At 19.0% G+C, this 16,144-nt stretch overlaps 9 protein-coding genes, 1 non-coding gene and 1 pseudogene across 10 annotated transcripts in view; 5 read left to right on the top strand and 6 right to left on the bottom strand.

Annotated features, from left to right (window-relative positions):
- Positions 1–117: 117 nt before the first annotated feature.
- Positions 118–1,908, bottom strand: DDB_G0280619 (hypothetical protein; the record flags this gene model as incomplete). The annotated part of the gene is made up of 1 exon (XM_635991.1): positions 118–1,908. The coding sequence occupies one exon, from the start codon at positions 1,906–1,908 to the stop codon at positions 118–120; it is 1,791 nt and encodes a 596-aa protein (XP_641083.1).
- An 853-nt stretch (positions 1,909–2,761) lies between these two features.
- On the top strand, positions 2,762–2,834 carry tRNA-Lys-UUU-11. Its single transcript has one exon. It is a non-coding gene; the product is annotated as a tRNA-Lys (tRNA).
- Positions 2,835–3,046: 212 nt separating this feature from the next.
- On the bottom strand, positions 3,047–3,262 carry DDB_G0280617 (annotated as a pseudogene; the record flags this gene model as incomplete).
- A 1,614-nt stretch (positions 3,263–4,876) lies between these two features.
- Positions 4,877–6,898, bottom strand: DDB_G0280615 (hypothetical protein; the record flags this gene model as incomplete). The annotated part of the gene is made up of 2 exons (XM_635989.1): positions 4,877–6,639; positions 6,784–6,898. 2 exons carry the CDS (start codon positions 6,896–6,898, stop codon positions 4,877–4,879), a joined length of 1,878 nt encoding a protein of 625 aa, XP_641081.1.
- A 514-nt stretch (positions 6,899–7,412) lies between these two features.
- Positions 7,413–8,792, top strand: DDB_G0280613 (hypothetical protein; the record flags this gene model as incomplete). Its single annotated transcript, XM_635988.1, has 1 exon — positions 7,413–8,792. One exon carries the CDS (start codon positions 7,413–7,415, stop codon positions 8,790–8,792), a length of 1,380 nt encoding a protein of 459 aa, XP_641080.1.
- A 52-nt stretch (positions 8,793–8,844) lies between these two features.
- Positions 8,845–9,000, top strand: DDB_G0280611 (hypothetical protein; the record flags this gene model as incomplete). The annotated part of the gene is made up of 1 exon (XM_635987.1): positions 8,845–9,000. The coding sequence occupies one exon, from the start codon at positions 8,845–8,847 to the stop codon at positions 8,998–9,000; it is 156 nt and encodes a 51-aa protein (XP_641079.1).
- Positions 9,001–9,203: 203 nt separating this feature from the next.
- wacA (aquaporin-like protein) lies at positions 9,204–10,028 on the bottom strand (the record flags this gene model as incomplete). The annotated part of the gene is made up of 1 exon (XM_635986.1): positions 9,204–10,028. One exon carries the CDS (start codon positions 10,026–10,028, stop codon positions 9,204–9,206), a length of 825 nt encoding a protein of 274 aa, XP_641078.1.
- A 989-nt stretch (positions 10,029–11,017) lies between these two features.
- On the top strand, positions 11,018–11,140 carry ost4 (dolichyl-diphosphooligosaccharide-protein glycotransferase; the record flags this gene model as incomplete). Its single annotated transcript, XM_635985.1, has 1 exon — positions 11,018–11,140. One exon carries the CDS (start codon positions 11,018–11,020, stop codon positions 11,138–11,140), a length of 123 nt encoding a protein of 40 aa, XP_641077.1.
- Positions 11,141–11,537: 397 nt separating this feature from the next.
- pfdn5 (prefoldin subunit 5) lies at positions 11,538–12,461 on the bottom strand (the record flags this gene model as incomplete). The annotated part of the gene is made up of 4 exons (XM_635984.1): positions 11,538–11,729; positions 11,884–11,958; positions 12,067–12,198; positions 12,378–12,461. The coding sequence occupies 4 exons, from the start codon at positions 12,459–12,461 to the stop codon at positions 11,538–11,540; spliced, it is 483 nt and encodes a 160-aa protein (XP_641076.1).
- Positions 12,462–12,786: 325 nt separating this feature from the next.
- Positions 12,787–13,294, bottom strand: DDB_G0280605 (hypothetical protein; the record flags this gene model as incomplete). Its single annotated transcript, XM_635983.1, has 2 exons — positions 12,787–13,095; positions 13,205–13,294. The coding sequence occupies 2 exons, from the start codon at positions 13,292–13,294 to the stop codon at positions 12,787–12,789; spliced, it is 399 nt and encodes a 132-aa protein (XP_641075.1).
- A 1,404-nt stretch (positions 13,295–14,698) lies between these two features.
- The window catches only part of DDB_G0280603 (hypothetical protein), a gene marked incomplete at both ends in the record, with an annotated part of 3,231 nt that continues 1,785 nt past the window's right edge, over positions 14,699–16,144 (top strand). The window contains one exon of the mRNA XM_635982.1: positions 14,699–16,144. This exon is cut by the window's right edge and continues 1,101 nt beyond it. Coding sequence (XP_641074.1) covers positions 14,699–16,144 — 1,446 coding nt within the window.

Here is a 16,144-nt window from a genome sequence, read left to right as displayed (position 1 = left end):
TTTACAAAATGATCTATTTTTTTTTTTTTTTTTTTTTTGGGAAAAATTAAATTAATTGTTATGTGGAAAAACTTATAAGTTAAAGTTTTTAAAATATACAATTTTTTTTTTTTTTTTTTAATGATAGTTTAGAGTGATATTATTATTTAAATTTTTTATACCATTAGTTAATGAGGTTAACTCTTTAATATTAACTAAAGATAAATCAGTAATTGAAGAATTATATTTGAAAACCGATAAAATTTGATCAATCAATGTATCTGAAAGTACTTTACTCTTCATTTGTGAGTTTAAATCCTTTGAATCTAAAATTTGAGAATTACTTATTGATCCATATTCACAACATTTATGACCAATTGATAATTTCTTTAAACTTTTACTTTTCTTTAATAATTCAATAATTGATTGCCAATTTTCAATAAAATTAATATTATAATCTTTTGAACAACATTTACAATGTTGTTGAAAATTATTATTATTATTATTATTAAAATTATTAAAATTATTATAGCTATTATTACTACTACTAATAATTGGGCAATCATTACTACTAATAATACTACTAATACTGAAATTATTTTTATTATTTTTATTATTATTTAATTCTAATTGATAAATTATATTATCAATACAAATGTCAAAATCTAATTCTTTTAAATTTGGAGCCATTCTTAAAATGTAATAAATATCATTTATACGAATTATATCAGTGAAAATTCTTGATAGAAAACTAAGACAACTACTATTAGTTTCATATAAAATTTTAAAGATGAATTCTTGAGAGTTTGGGTCTCTATAATTTAAATGTAAAGTATCAATTGAAATTAAATTATTTAATAATTGATTAGCTTGTTCTGGATTGATACCAATACAATTTAATAATACTAAATGATTGACTTCTTTAATTTTAGGTGATAATATTCTATAATCATAGATAAAGCAATCCAATACCAAATAGTCAAATTCTATACATTCATAACGACGACATCCAGTTCTACTATATGGAGATATCAATAATTTTTTTAAATTCTTATATCTCTTTAAAATTGCTTCATTGATCAGTTCAAACAACATCTCTGGTTGTTCATCATCTCTTATACGAATATTCCATTCGCCTATATTCAATAATAAAATTTCAATGTTTTCATCTTTTAAAATTTTAAACTCTTCTTTTTTTTCTTTTTCTTTTTTAACTTCTTTTTTTTCATGTTCAATAAATTGATATAGTTCTTCTTTTTGACCAAATTCTTGTTCTTCTTGTTGTTCTTTTTGTTCTTCTTGTTCTTCATCATCATCATCACGTAATCTTTTATTATTGTTATTAAATATTTTAGGATGTTGATAAAATTTTAAAATTTTATTTAATTTTATAATTTCATTTTGATGAACTAATCTTTTGATTATAAAATGATCTTTTAAACCACTATTATCATTAAAAACTGTTTTAATTGGAAATCTTCTATAGGATACAAAATCATTTGCTACAATTAAATTATTTGATAATGTTTTAAACCAATATTTACAAACTAATGAAAATGAAATAACATCTTGTTTAAATTCACTCTCTTTTCTTCCATCACTCTTTTTATTTAAACCATCTCTCCAATAATCAAAATGAGAATGTTTATTATACCATTCAAATGCTTGATTATGATCATCAATATATTTACTTAATATTCTTACAATATGTTTTTGTAAATAAATTGGTAATGTTGGTAATAATTTATTATTATTATTATTATTATTATTATTATTATTATTATTATTATTATTATTATTATTATTTTTATTATTATTTTTATTATTATTATTATAATTATTTGTATAATTATTTGTATAATTATTTGTATAATTATTTGTATTATTATGTGTATTAATATTACTATTATTATTATTATTATTATTCATAATTAATTTATACAAAGGAATTTTTTTTTTTTTTTTTTTAATTTTTATTACTTTAAAGGGGAAAAAAAAAAAAAAAAAAATAAAAAAAATAAAAAAAATAAAAAAAAAAAAAATTTTATTATATAATATAATTTTTTATTACACTTTCAATTTTATTACCCCCTTATATCATTTGTTTTTTTTTTTTTTTTTGTGTGATAGAATTTAGAATAAAAAAAAAAAAAACTTTGACGATTTCTTTCATTTTACAAACAATTTTTTTTAATTTTTTTTATTTTTTTTATTTTTCAAATTTCAGAGGGATCTGGGAATGAATCTAAATTAATTTTTTAAAAAAAAAAAATAAAAATAAAATTCTTTTAAAATTAATTTGTTCAAAAATTTAAAAAAACAATTCTTTTAATTTCCTTTTTAATTTTTTTTTTTTTTTTTTACAAAATAATAAGATTTGGAAATGATGATTCAACAACCAATAGAAATTAATCTATAATAACATTTTCTTTTTAAAACCTATTTTTCAGAAGTTATGTTTCCATTTCTTATTTTGACAAAATTTGTTAATAAATTAAATTGAAAATTAACTAAAATGGTTAACCTCAACCTTAAATAGTTTTTACCTTTTTAATTTTTAAAATATAGTTAATTTTATTATGTTATACATTATAGACATAAAATGAATTATAAGACGCAATTGCATCCTATAATACAATATTTGTCCCTCTGTTTCAGTCCCCCTTATAATTTGCACTTAAGAGTATACTCTTTTTTGTTTTTGAATGTTTATTTTATAACTTTTTGAAAAATAATTTTAATTGATCGATTTTTTGTAATAAAAATGCAATTTTCATTCAAGGCCCAGATAGCTCAGTCGGTAGAGCGCAAGGCTTTTAACCTTGTGGTCGGGGGTTCGAGCCCCCCTTTGGGCGAAATTTATAAAAATTAACACTTAAGATCAATGGTTCGATTCTCAAATAATATTCCTCCCAATGAGCTTTTGAAACCTAGTGATAGTTCATTAGTTTTTATTTTTAAATTTTTTTTATAATTATTAATTTACCCAAGATTTTTTAAATTAGAAATTTTAGTAGGGATTTCTTTATTTCAAATTTCTAGTTATTATGGATTACTTAAATTGGCCTAATAATTCTTTGGTTATAGAAGGATCTGTAAAAATTACAGTTTTGATATCACCAAGACACAAAGAGATAATTCCACCATTCTTTTCTACCAGTTTTGTTAAATCTCTATGTGGATTACTTCCAGGTCTGTAAAGATGACCAATTATTGGTAAAGCAAATGGTAAGGTTGGTATATCATTTTTTTTTATTTTTCTTTATCTATAAAAAAAGAATATGTTTTTTAATTTTTAATCAAAAAAAAAAAATTATTATCTTTAATTTTTTTTTTTCTTTTTTTTTAATTATTTGTATAATATAAATTTAATTTAAAAACATTCATCAAATAAATTTATACTTTTAACCCACCAAATAATAATATAAGGCCAATTCTGACAAACTAAAATAAACTTTTTTCTACTTTTCCTTGTATTTTTTTGAGATATAAAGAATATATAATTTGTAAAAGATTATTATATCCAATTATTTTATTGTTAAAAAAAAAAAAAAAAAAAAAAAAAAAAAAAAAAAAAAAAAAAATAGGCAGGTGGTATGATAAAATCGATTTAAAGAATATATTATCTTTAAATTAAAATACTTATAATTTATTATCATAATCTATTTATAATATACTATTAATAACTATTTACTTTAATTTATTATAAGATTTGTTTTGGGAACTGTGAAAATTAAAAAAAAAAAAAAAAAAATTATTTATAAAAAAATAAAAATAATTAAATAAATAATAAATATTATAAACAGTTAAAACAATACATTTTATTTTAACTAATATCAACAGTCTTAATTTATCCTTGGATTCTCACAGATTGTTTATATTATGGGGTATGAATAAACAATTATTTATTATTTTTGAAAAAAAAAAAATCTCTACTGAAGATTTCGTAAACATGTGCGAACAAATATATAATTTATACAAATTATATAATGTTAAAATTGAAAAAAAAAAAAAACAAAGAATAATTAATTTGTATTACTATCATTTCAATATTAATAATATACCAATAAAAAAAAATAAAAAAAGAGTTTTAATAAATACACCAACAGCTAATTCGATTAATAATAGTTGTAATTTTTCGCCATTGTTAAGAGCTGTATCAAATATAGATGGTGAAGAGATAAATTTACCAAAATCAATTTTTATCTATTGTTTTAGACAATTAATATAAACTAAATTGATAAGAAGAAAATAAAAAATAATTTCAGCCATGGCTGATTTTAGGTGCAGAATTAATGTTTTGATTTTTTGAGTAGAATTAGTGTTTGAATTAATTTGAAAAATAATTTATAATTAAAAAAAGAGATAATAAAAAAGGTGATAATTTAAAAAATAAATAAAAAACAAAAATATATAATAAAAATAAATGAACCACTTTTTTTTTATTTTTTTATTTGATGGTTAGTCAACTTTCAATTTTATTATTTATTTTTTTATTTTTTGTGGAACCCATGTTGTAGGGAAATTTTACATTTTTTTTTTTTCTTGACCACATAGCGCTATTTTTCCCTACAGTCGGGGTGAAAAAACTCACTACAACACTACACAATTTCTAGGACCAATTGGAAATGGTAAACAAACCCTATCAAGATCATTGTTGTTGATCAGTTGTTGTTGGTAGTTTTTGATTTTGTGAATCTATCAGGATTAAATACATTTGGTTCGTCAACATATAAATGAATCATTTCGAGTACCTTTTTTTTTAAAAAAAAAAAAATTTTCAAAGGATCTTTTGTAATAGTTTTTTGTCTAAGTTTTTTAAGAATTTTCTTTATTATTATTTTTTTTAATAAAACTTTTTTTTTAAAAAACAATTATTCAAGTGCTGTTCCACATCTCAACAATCATATAAATCATTTTCATCATTTTCATCATATTCATCATATTGATAATCTTCATCTTCATCTTCATAATCTTCAAAGTATTCATCATCATCATCATCTTGTTGCTCTTGTTGTTCTTGTTGATTTTGTTGGTCTTGTTGTTGTTCTTTCTCTTTTTTAATAATTTCATTTAATAAACTAACTGAAGCTTCAATTGAAAGTTGATTACCATTTTTATCTCTATTATAGATATAGTCATTAACTAATTTATTACTAGTAGTATTATTTTGAAAAGTGATACCAACATTACTTAAACAAGTAATTAAATTATTTATTCTTGATATTGCTTCCAATTCTTTTTTAATGATGGTTTGAGGTGACCATATATCATCATTATAATTAAAAGATAAAGATGGATCTTTGAATTGACAAAGTGAATTTAAATATTTACTATGTTGTTCTGGATATTTTGGATTTTGAATACCATTAATTAATAATTGATTTTTAAATTCTTCAATTTTCAATTTGATTTTAAATGATTTTTCAATTGATAATAGAGATGATAATTGTTTATTAAAACTATCACTATTTACACTTGATGTTTTACTAATAAATATTTGAATACTCTCTGATTCACCATTAAATTGAATACCATGTGAATTAAATTCATTTTGAAGAATTTTAATAATTGAAAAAATTGTATCACTTTCATGTTGAACAATATCATTTATTGATAAACCATTTGATTTAAATTGTTCTTCTAAACAATAATAAAAATCATCATCATCATTATTATTATTATTATTATTATTATAATTATTATAATTATAATTATTATTATTATAATTATTACAATTATAATTATCTTTATAATCTTTATAAAAAAATTGTTTTGGTGGTAAAAAATTAATAAAATTTTGAATTATTTCACTATTTTCTCTATATGGTATGTTGTGGTTAATTAATTCCTCCATAAGTTTAATAAGATTAATTGTTGGATGATTTTCTTTATAATATTTGTATCTTTCTTTACAAATTATTTTATTATGTGACCATACATTATTTGATTTAATTTCATTGGTTTTATGAGTATTTAAATATTTATCAATTTGATATTGATATTTTGGTGTATAAATTTTAAAATATTCTAATGATTTTGTTAAGTATTTTTTCTTTTGATCATATCTTGAGCTTAATTCATCAATAATTAAAGATTCATAATTTTCATTACATCTTGAAATAAAATTTCTAATTGTTTCACTTACACCTTGATATTCAATATCTTCCAATTCATAAAACATTTGAATGTTTGAGAGAATTTCATTGATTTCTTGTTTTTCTTTTTCAACGATTTCAAATAGTGATGGTAAAACTGATTGAACCAATGGATCAATACTTTGAATATATTCCTTTACCCTTGGACTATTTAAACGAACAATTAAATTCTCACTTGAGAGTGCATTACTTAATTGATATTCTTTAACTTCCATTATTTTCAGAAAAAATGGTTGAACAATTAATTCTGCAGAAAATTTTACATCGGTAATATCTTTTAATTTTTTAACTTCCTCAAAAATAAATTCTCTATCATAATTAATTTGATAGTATTTTAAATTTTCAATAACATTATCCATTACTTCATTTTTTGGTTTTAATTTTTCAATCATTTCTTTGCCAATGATTGTTCTTCTTATTACTATATTTCTCCAAACTTTAAAAAATAATGAATCATTCATTTCATTAGAATTGTTACAACTACCTAAACAAGAACAATTAACTTAAAAAAAAAAAAAAAAAAAAAAAAAATTAAAAAAAAAAAAATTTGATTGTATAAATTAATATTTGTTTTTAAAAAAAAAAAAAAAAAAAAAAAAAAAAAAAAAAAAAAAAAAAAAAAAAAAAAAAAAAAATCAATACAAACCTGTACATTTTTGTATTTTTGTGCAAATTGTACATCCACTTTTACATATTGTGTTTATATCAAAATATTTTTCAACATTTGATACTCTACTTTCTATATCTGAAATTAATGACATTTTGTTTATTGAAATTTAAAATATTTTTTTTTTTTTTTTCATATTTATATTATTTTTTTTAATATTATAAATTAATTTATAAATTGAAAAAATTAAGTTGGAAAAAAAAAAAAAAAAAAAAAAAAACCTAAGATCAACTTATTATTTTAATTTTCAACTTAAAAAAAAATAAAAAAATAAAAACTAGATATTTACACAGAGGCGCATGGATATTTGAAATTTATTTTTATTTTATTTTAATTTAATTTTTTAATTTTTTAATTTGGTTTAATAATAAAAAAACTCAAAAAAAAAAAAAAAAAAATGTTATATAATTAAAATTTTTTGTTGAAAAAAATAAAAATAAAAATTATATCATTTTGTATATTTTTGAGTTGCTCTATAATTAACCCATATTAAAAATAAATGAATAATTTTTAAAAAAAAAAAAAAAAAAAATGAAAATAAAAATAAAATAAAAAAAAAAATTGAAGAGATTTCAAAAAAAAAAAAAAACATTTTTTTTTTTGTTAATATGAAAAACAATGAAATAACATATAGATATCAACTTTTTAAAAAAGTTTTTAATAATAAATTTTTATTTAAACATATTTATAATTATGTTTTTATTTTTGAAAAATATGAAAAAAATAAATGTATTAAATTTAAAAGTAGAGAAGAGATTTTAAAATATAAAGATAGAGAATTCATTAGTAAAATCATTTATCTTGAAGAGATTATTGAAATTGGTGATTTACCTAATAATAGAATTTTAAAAGAGATTGAATTTGGTAATAGATTGAAAAGAATAAAGAGTAAATCAATATCAAACAATGTAGAGATTATTAATTTCAATTCGATGAAACCTCAACAACCAACTCAATTTCATTCACTACCATCGTCAGTTTGCAATGTTAAAGGTGTAGTAATATCAATACCAAAGAATACAACCACAAATTTAAATCCATACATTCCAAGTAGTATCAAATCAATGTCTTTAAATATTTGTCCAAACATATCAAATAATAATGATAATGGTAATGGTCACTTTAAAATACCAACGACAATCAATGAATTAAAATTTAAAAAAGGTTGGGATAATGAAGGTATAATATTAAGAAATGGTGATATTCCAAATAATATCACAAGTTTATCAATTAAAAAGTATGCAATAAAGTATATTAAAAAAGGTCTATTATCAAACTCAATTAAAAAATTAAAAATATCTTGTAATCAAAGTGATATAATTTATAATAATAATAATAGTACAGATGATTTATTTAGCTTTTTACCAAAAAATTTAGAAATTTTAAAAATTAACTTTGAAACAGATATAACAACAAATTTAAAATTTAATAAATATTTACCTTCAACAATTAATAAATTAGTTTTAAAATTATCTTCAATAAATATAATTAATATTGAACCAAATTCAATAATATCAAATAATAATAATAATAATAATAATAATAATAATAATAATAATAATAATAATAATAATAATAATAATAATAATAATAATAATAATAATAATAATAATATTCAAGATTTAATAATATATAATTTAAATTTAAAATTAAAAGAAAATGTAATACCAAATGTTAAAAATTTAAAATTAATTTGGAATAATATTGAAAGATTTAAAGATAGAGATGAAAAATTAATTTCAAAGAACTCAATACCAAATAGTGTAACTTCATTGACTATCAATAGAATTATTACTCAGCCTAATACATTACCAATATCATTAACAAATTTAGAAATACTTCAACATCCAAACTATTATAAACTTGATGATACAATTAAAATGATGAAAATTCTACCTGAATCTTTAACTTCAATTATATTACCAAAAGAATTTGAAAATTTTAATCTTTCATTACCAAATACTGTTAATTTAATAACATTTAAATAAATAAAATATATAAATAAAATAAATAATTAAATAATTTTTATAATTTTTAATTATGGGTAAATATTCTAAACCAATTGCAAGTGTTGAAGGATTTTATGGTGATTTTATATCTTTTCAATGTTTTGGTGATTCAATATTAGATTCTGATCAAAACAATCAACAATTTAGCCTATTATTAAATAAAATAAATCCAAAAATTAATAAATAAAATAAATAACCTTAGTTTAATTAGTTCAAAAAATAAAAATAAATAAATATTAGATTTTATATTTAAGTTATATTTGTTATTTTTAAGTTTATTTTTTTTTTTTTGTTTTTTTATTATTATTATTTTTATTATTATTATTATTATATTATTATTATTATTATTATTATTATTATTATTATTATTATTATTGTTGTTTAATAAATTTATTTTGTTGCAGTACCATAAGTTGATCTATGGAAATCAGTGTATGGTCTATCAATTAGTAAAACTTTTTCAGAAAGGAAAATTCTCCAGAATAAACCAGCTATGATACCCCCACAAATAGGGCCAAACCAATAGATGTAATGACGATGCCATGTATCAGAGAATACAGCAGGACCAAAGGAACGAGCTGGATTTAAACTACCACCAGTGAAAAGATTTAAGAAACCAACACCAGCAATAACGGCACAACCAATTGCTAAAGGAGCGACACGAGAAATCTTTGGATCCCATTCATTGTAAACTGCAACACCCAATACGACAAACACCAAGAATGAAGTTGTAACCATTTCCAAAAAGAAACCTCTTGCAACATTGACACCAGTAGCCAAAGTGGTTGCTGATAAATCTCGTTCATAAAAAGTTGGAAGCGATGCTTTCATCATACCTGCACCAACCAATGCACCAACACATTGGAATATAATAAATGCTATACCATTGAGAATTCCCATTCTACCAGTTGTAACACAACCAACTGTTACCGCTGGATTCAATTGACAACCTGAAATACCCGAAATTGACCAAATAATTGCTGCAAATGCAAAACCTTGTACAAGACAAATTAGACATACTCTAACTATTGGATCTGATACTGCAAAGTTGGCTGCCAATGTTGAACCAGACACAATGTATACCACAAATAAAGTTCCAAAAAATTCGGCCAACAATTGTCTTGTAAATAATCTAAGTCTTGATTCATTAACACGGAGAATTAATTTTGTATTATCCGCATTTGTATATGGTGTAAATAAATGTAAGAAAGGCATTTTCTTTTATTTTTTTTTTTACTTTCTTTCCACTTTTTTTTTCTGTTATCTAATTTCTTTTTATAAAAAAAAAAAAAAAAAAAAAATTTCTATATTATAATTATTCTATATAATATCTATATAAATAAAATTTTATTAGTTTAAGATTTTTTAAAAAAAAAAAAAAAGAATAAAGAAAAGAAAAAAAAAAAAAAAAAAAAAAAACTAAAATAAAATAATATTCATAAATTTACTATTTATTATTGAGGGTGAAATTTAGTGGTGAATAAGTTCGATATATAAATATTAATGTAATTGGAAAAAGTTTGAAAAATATAATAAATAAAAAATTAAAAATAATATCAATCAAATAACTTTTCTTTTTTTTCTTTTTTTTTTTTTTTTTTAGGCAGAATCCCACCCTATTTTTCTATTTAATTAATTTTTCATTGTGTGTGAGTGGTAAATTAAAATTTGTAAATTAAACTTACACTATTAAAAAAAAAAAAAAAATTTATAAATTCAACTATTTTTTATTTTCATTTTATTTATTTTTCTTTTGTATTATTATTTTTTATTTTTGTTTTTATTTTTATTTTTATTTTTATTTTTATTTTTATTTTTATTTTTATTATCATTATTTTTTCCACCTAAAAATAATAAAAACAAAATTCTATTTTAAAATGTGTGGTTATTTTATTTCATTCATTCTTAAAACTAAATATATCTTCTATCTAAAAAAAGAAGAAATTTGAAATATTATAATTTTTTTGTTATTTGTTTGTTATTCATTTGATTTATTTGTTTATTTTTTGTTTATGAAAATTGATTTTAAAATTAAAGAATGAAAAATTAGAAAAAAAAAAAATAAAAAAAAAAAAAAAAATGAAAAAAAAAAAAAAAAAAAAAAAAAAAAAAAAAAATTTTGATTTTCAAAACTTTTAATTGCCCTCATTTAGATTTTTAACTTTTAGATACACACCACAAAGAAAAATACAAATCAAATCAAAATGATCACAGATACCCAACTCACTTTATTATCAAACACCTTAGGTGCTACCATCTTTTTATTAATTGTTTACTATCATTATGTCGCAACTAAAACAGTCACAGCAGCCAAAAAAGATAATTAAATCTTTTTTTTTTTTTATTTAAAAAATGTAAAAATAATGGTATGTATTGATGTGTGCGTGCGTGTGTGTGTGTATGTGTGTGTATGTGTGTGATTTATATTATTAATATTTACTAATTTATTTACCAAAAAAAAAAAACATACACAACTCAATTATAGTTAGACTTTTTTTCCTCTCAAGTAAATTATATAAAATAATCAAAACAAATACCCAAAATCTCATTTTTAAAAACTATATTTCAAGAAATAAATAATAATAATAATGGAATACACAAATAAACACAAAAATAAAATAAAATAAAATAAAATAAAACAAAACAAAACAAACCATAATCTATTTTTATAATTTTTTTTTTATTTCTTTTTTTTTTTTTTTTTTATATTTATATATATTGTTATTATTTTTGTTGTACTTGTTGCTGTGATTGTTGTGCTTGTTGTTGTTTGTAAAGAGATATTTTTGATTGTGCAACTTGAACAATTGATTCTAAATTTTGTCTTTTCATATTGATTGCAGTTTGAACTTTATTAACTTGTTCTGTAATTAATTGAACTTTTCTATTTGAAAAATTTTGACCTTGTTCAATACCCTTTTTAAATATAAATTTATCATGATGTTAATAAAAAATAATTATTGATAACTCTCTTTTATATTATGAATATGAATATGAATATGAATATGAATATGAATATGAATATGAATGTGAATATGTTTTTTTTTTTTTTTTTTTTTTTTTTTCATACCATTTCAACATAATAACCAGTACCAATATCAACTAAAACTTTTTCATTACTATTTATTTTACCTGGTAAATATATCTATTTGAATTATAAAAAAAAAAAAAAAAAAAAAAAAAGTGTTATTTATGTTAATATGTGTTTTAAAATTGAGATATATTCAAAAGGAGAGAATAAAAATTAACATACAGATGAAGTTAATGGAACTAACATATCTTTTCCATCAGTACCTTTAAGACCACCCATAGCTTCTTTAGCTTCTATATACTTATTTGATGCATGTTTGAGTTGTTGAATTGATTCTGAAAGTTGTTGAATTTCCTATATATATATATATATATACACAATTTAAAATAAAATAAGTGAAGTGGTAAATACAAATGATCTATCTACATCTAGAACTATTTATCTATTTTTGATTAAATCTAAAACAAAGATTGTTTCCTTGTTTTGTGTTGAGTTGAGTTGTGTTTTTTTTATTTTTATTTTTCAAAACCTACAGCTTCAACTTGTTCACGAACCATCTGTAATTGTTCTAAGGATAATGATCCTAAATTAACTTGTTGTTGTTGTGGTTCTGACATAATATCTATATATATATCTTTATACGAATAATGCGTATGTGAGTTGGAAGTAATTTCAAAAAAAAAAAATAAAAAATAAAAAATAGATTTTTTTTTTTTTTTTTTTTTTTTTTTTTTTCTCGAGAGAGAGGGGCTTTTTTTTTTTTTTTTCCAATTTCCATTGTAATTAAATTTTAAAATGATAGTAAACAAAGAATACTTTAAAATTATACAATTAATAAAAAAAAAAGGATATTTTAATTAATCCAAAGAATTATATTTATTTTTTTTTATTATTAAATTTTTATTTTTTAATTTTTAATTTTTATTATTTTTATTATTTTTATTAATGATAATAAATTTTTCCTTTTGAACCACAACTTTGACAAAGATAAACATTTACATTTTTAATTATTGAAAGTTTTATCCATTCATCAGGTCTATATTTTTTACAACTAAAACATCTATACGGTTTTGGTTCACCTTCAATTGAATTATATAAATCTATTTCTCCAGTATGAACTAAATCAAAATGTAAATGGTCAATGAATTTTAGATATTGGGATTTTTGATTTAACCAACAATCAATTGTGAATAATTTCCTTTTACTTAAATGGAATTTATAATTAAACATTATATCAGAAAAAAAATATAACTTTTTTTTTTTTTTTTTTTTCATCATTTATTAAAATAATTTATTTTTAGTTTTTATTTTTTTTTTTATTTTTTTTTTTATTAATTAATATAAATAATTAAATTCATACCTCATTTTCTGTGTAAATTTTTTCATGTAAAACTTCTAATATTTCATTGCTATACATATTTTCATTTTCAAACTCCACATCCATATTCATTTTATTGTATATGTATTTTTTTTTTTTTTGTTTTTTTTTTGTTTTTTTTTTTTTGTTTTTAATGGTGAATTTAAAAATAATATTATTTTAACTATTTTTTTTTTTTTATATATATATATTTTTTTTTTATATCTTGGTAGTTTTTTTTTTTATTTTTTGATTTAATTTTTTTTTTTGATTTAATTTTTAATTTGTTTTTTTTTTTTTTTTTTTTTTATTTTTGAAAAAAATGGTTCGTTATAATTATACTGTGCTGTGTGGGAAATTATGTCTAAATTTTTTACATTTTATAATAATAATAATAATATGATTGATAAAAATAGATATAAGATATAAATGGTGTCATAGTAAAAAATTTTACAAATTTTTTATTTTTTTATTTTTTTTTTATTTTTTTTTTTATTTATAATTCTATTTTTAGTTTCCTTATTTAATTTTATAAATTATAATTTTTTTTTATTTTTATTTTTTTTTTTTTTTTTTTATTGTTATTGTATATTTTAATATTTGAGAAGATTCTATTGTTTTTTTTTTTTTTTTTTTTTTTTTTTTTAAAAATAAATTCAAAATTAAAAAAAAAAAAAAATTAACAAATTGAATCTATTACAATCAAAGCCCACCAAATCATTTTTTTTTATAAATTATTTTTGGGCAATTGTTTACTTTTAGGTAAAAAAAAAAAGCAACTATTTTTGACTATTTTTTTTTTCACTTTTTAATTTATTTAATCGCTTTTTTTCTTTTTTTTCACTTTTTTTTTTTTTCAAAATTTTTTTTTTTTTTCAATTATTTTTATTATTATTTTTATTTTTATTGTCAATTATTATTATTATTATTTAAAAAAAAACACCATGTGAACCACAAGGTAATAATATTTAGTATGTCAATAGTTAACCCTTTTCTTTGAAATAAAGTTAAAGATTAATTAAAAAAAAAAAAAGAAATTAAAAAAAAAAAAACAAACAAATAATTTATTTTTTTCAACTTCAATCACATTTGTGATGTTTATTTCAGATAACAACTACAGTGGTTCCAAATATAAAATAATAATAATGATAATAAAAACTATTTATAGGGGTGATCACTAGAGGTTATTAAAAATTATGCCATCTCGATTATAGATTGTGAAAAAAAAAAATAAAAAAGCACACACAAATTTGTGGGTTTAATTCAGTTATATTGATTAAAACAAAAAAAAATAATTAAAAATAAAAAATGAAAAAAAAAAAAATAATGAAAAAAAAAAAAACAAAATAAAAAGAAAATTTTAATTTAATTATTTATTCTCTTTATTTAACTATTCTTTTTTTTTTTTTTTTTTTTTTTTATTTAAATAATTATATTTATTTCATTGTTTAATCTATTCACTTTGTATTAATATTAATATTTCTTTTCTAAAATAAAATGGTAAGTATTTATTTTACTTTTTCATTTTTTGGTATAACAATTTCACTAACCTTTTTTTTTTTTTTTTTTTTTTTTTTTTTTTTTTTTTTTTTTTTTTTTTTTTTTTTTTTTTTTTTGTTTTTTCCTTTCCTTAAGCCAAAATTTCCAAAACCCACCAACACTAATACCAATACCAACACCAATGCCAATAATAATAATAATAATAATAATATTAATAATAATAATAATTCTAATAATAATAATAATAACAAAGCATCCCAAAGTTCAAATGATTATTATGGAAAATTTTTTAAACAGCTTTTCAATGAATTGGGTTTGGACACCAATACCACTTCTACCACCACTATTCCAACCTGCAAAAATAATAAAATTAATAATTTAAATAAAAATAATAATAAAAATAATAATAAAAATATAAATTTAAATAATAATAATAATAATAATAATAATAATAATAATAATAATAATAATAATAATAATAATAAAAATAATAATAATAAATTGATAGATTCCCAAATAAAAAGATATAAACCATATGATAAATCAAGTCAAAAATCACAGCAAAAACAAAATGAAGAAGAGGTAATTGAATTTTTAAATACTAAAAAAAGTGAAATTGATGGTTATGCTATTGAAAAAAAAGAAAATCAAAATCAAAATCAAAAAGAAAATGAAAATGAAAATGAAAATGAAAGTGAAAATGAAAATAAAAATAAAAATGAAAATGAAAGTGAAAGTGAAAATGAAAGTGAAGATGAAAATGAAAGTGACAGTGATAGAGAAGGTGAAATTAGTAAAAGTGATAGATTAATAATTCAATTAGAAAATAATGAAAGATATAATGATTCTCAACCACCAAATTATGGAATTCCACTTCATTTAAGTGTAATTGAATTTAATGAAACTATTGATACTTCTTTTTATATTGATCCAGTTGTATATGATGTGGTAAAGAAATCACTTCAACTAAAAAGATTAGAACAAATATCTCAATCTAAAAAGTGTAGACAAGAATCAATAAAACATCTTCAACTAATTCAACATTCACAATTAATTCAACAACTACAAAAACAAATCTGTAGATTGTTTGAAAAAACTCAATTATTGGTACCAAAGACACAATTAACCATTCAATTATCACAACACATCAGTAATTTGTATGATAAAACTGAACAATTCAAACAAGAATTACAAAGACAATATACAAAAAATAGAGAAAGTCAACAAAGAATTCAAACAATTTCTCCACAACAAATTGAACAATTACAAATTGAACAAAATGAACAATATACCCAAAACAATGAATATATTACAAAATTACAATCACAACATCATCAGCTTTTTAGATTATATCAAACTCAAATTCCACAATATCAATGTCAACAATATCAATGCCAATGTCAACACTATCAATGTCAACAATGTCAATGCCAACAATATCAA

The sequence above is a fragment of the Dictyostelium discoideum genome (genome assembly GCF_000004695.1).
Source record: "Dictyostelium discoideum AX4 chromosome 3 chromosome, whole genome shotgun sequence".
In the NCBI taxonomy this organism is placed as follows: Eukaryota; Evosea; class Eumycetozoa; order Dictyosteliales; family Dictyosteliaceae; genus Dictyostelium; species Dictyostelium discoideum.
The sequence above is the reverse complement of the archived record's forward strand: the minus strand, read 5'-3'. Positions and strand labels throughout refer to the sequence as shown.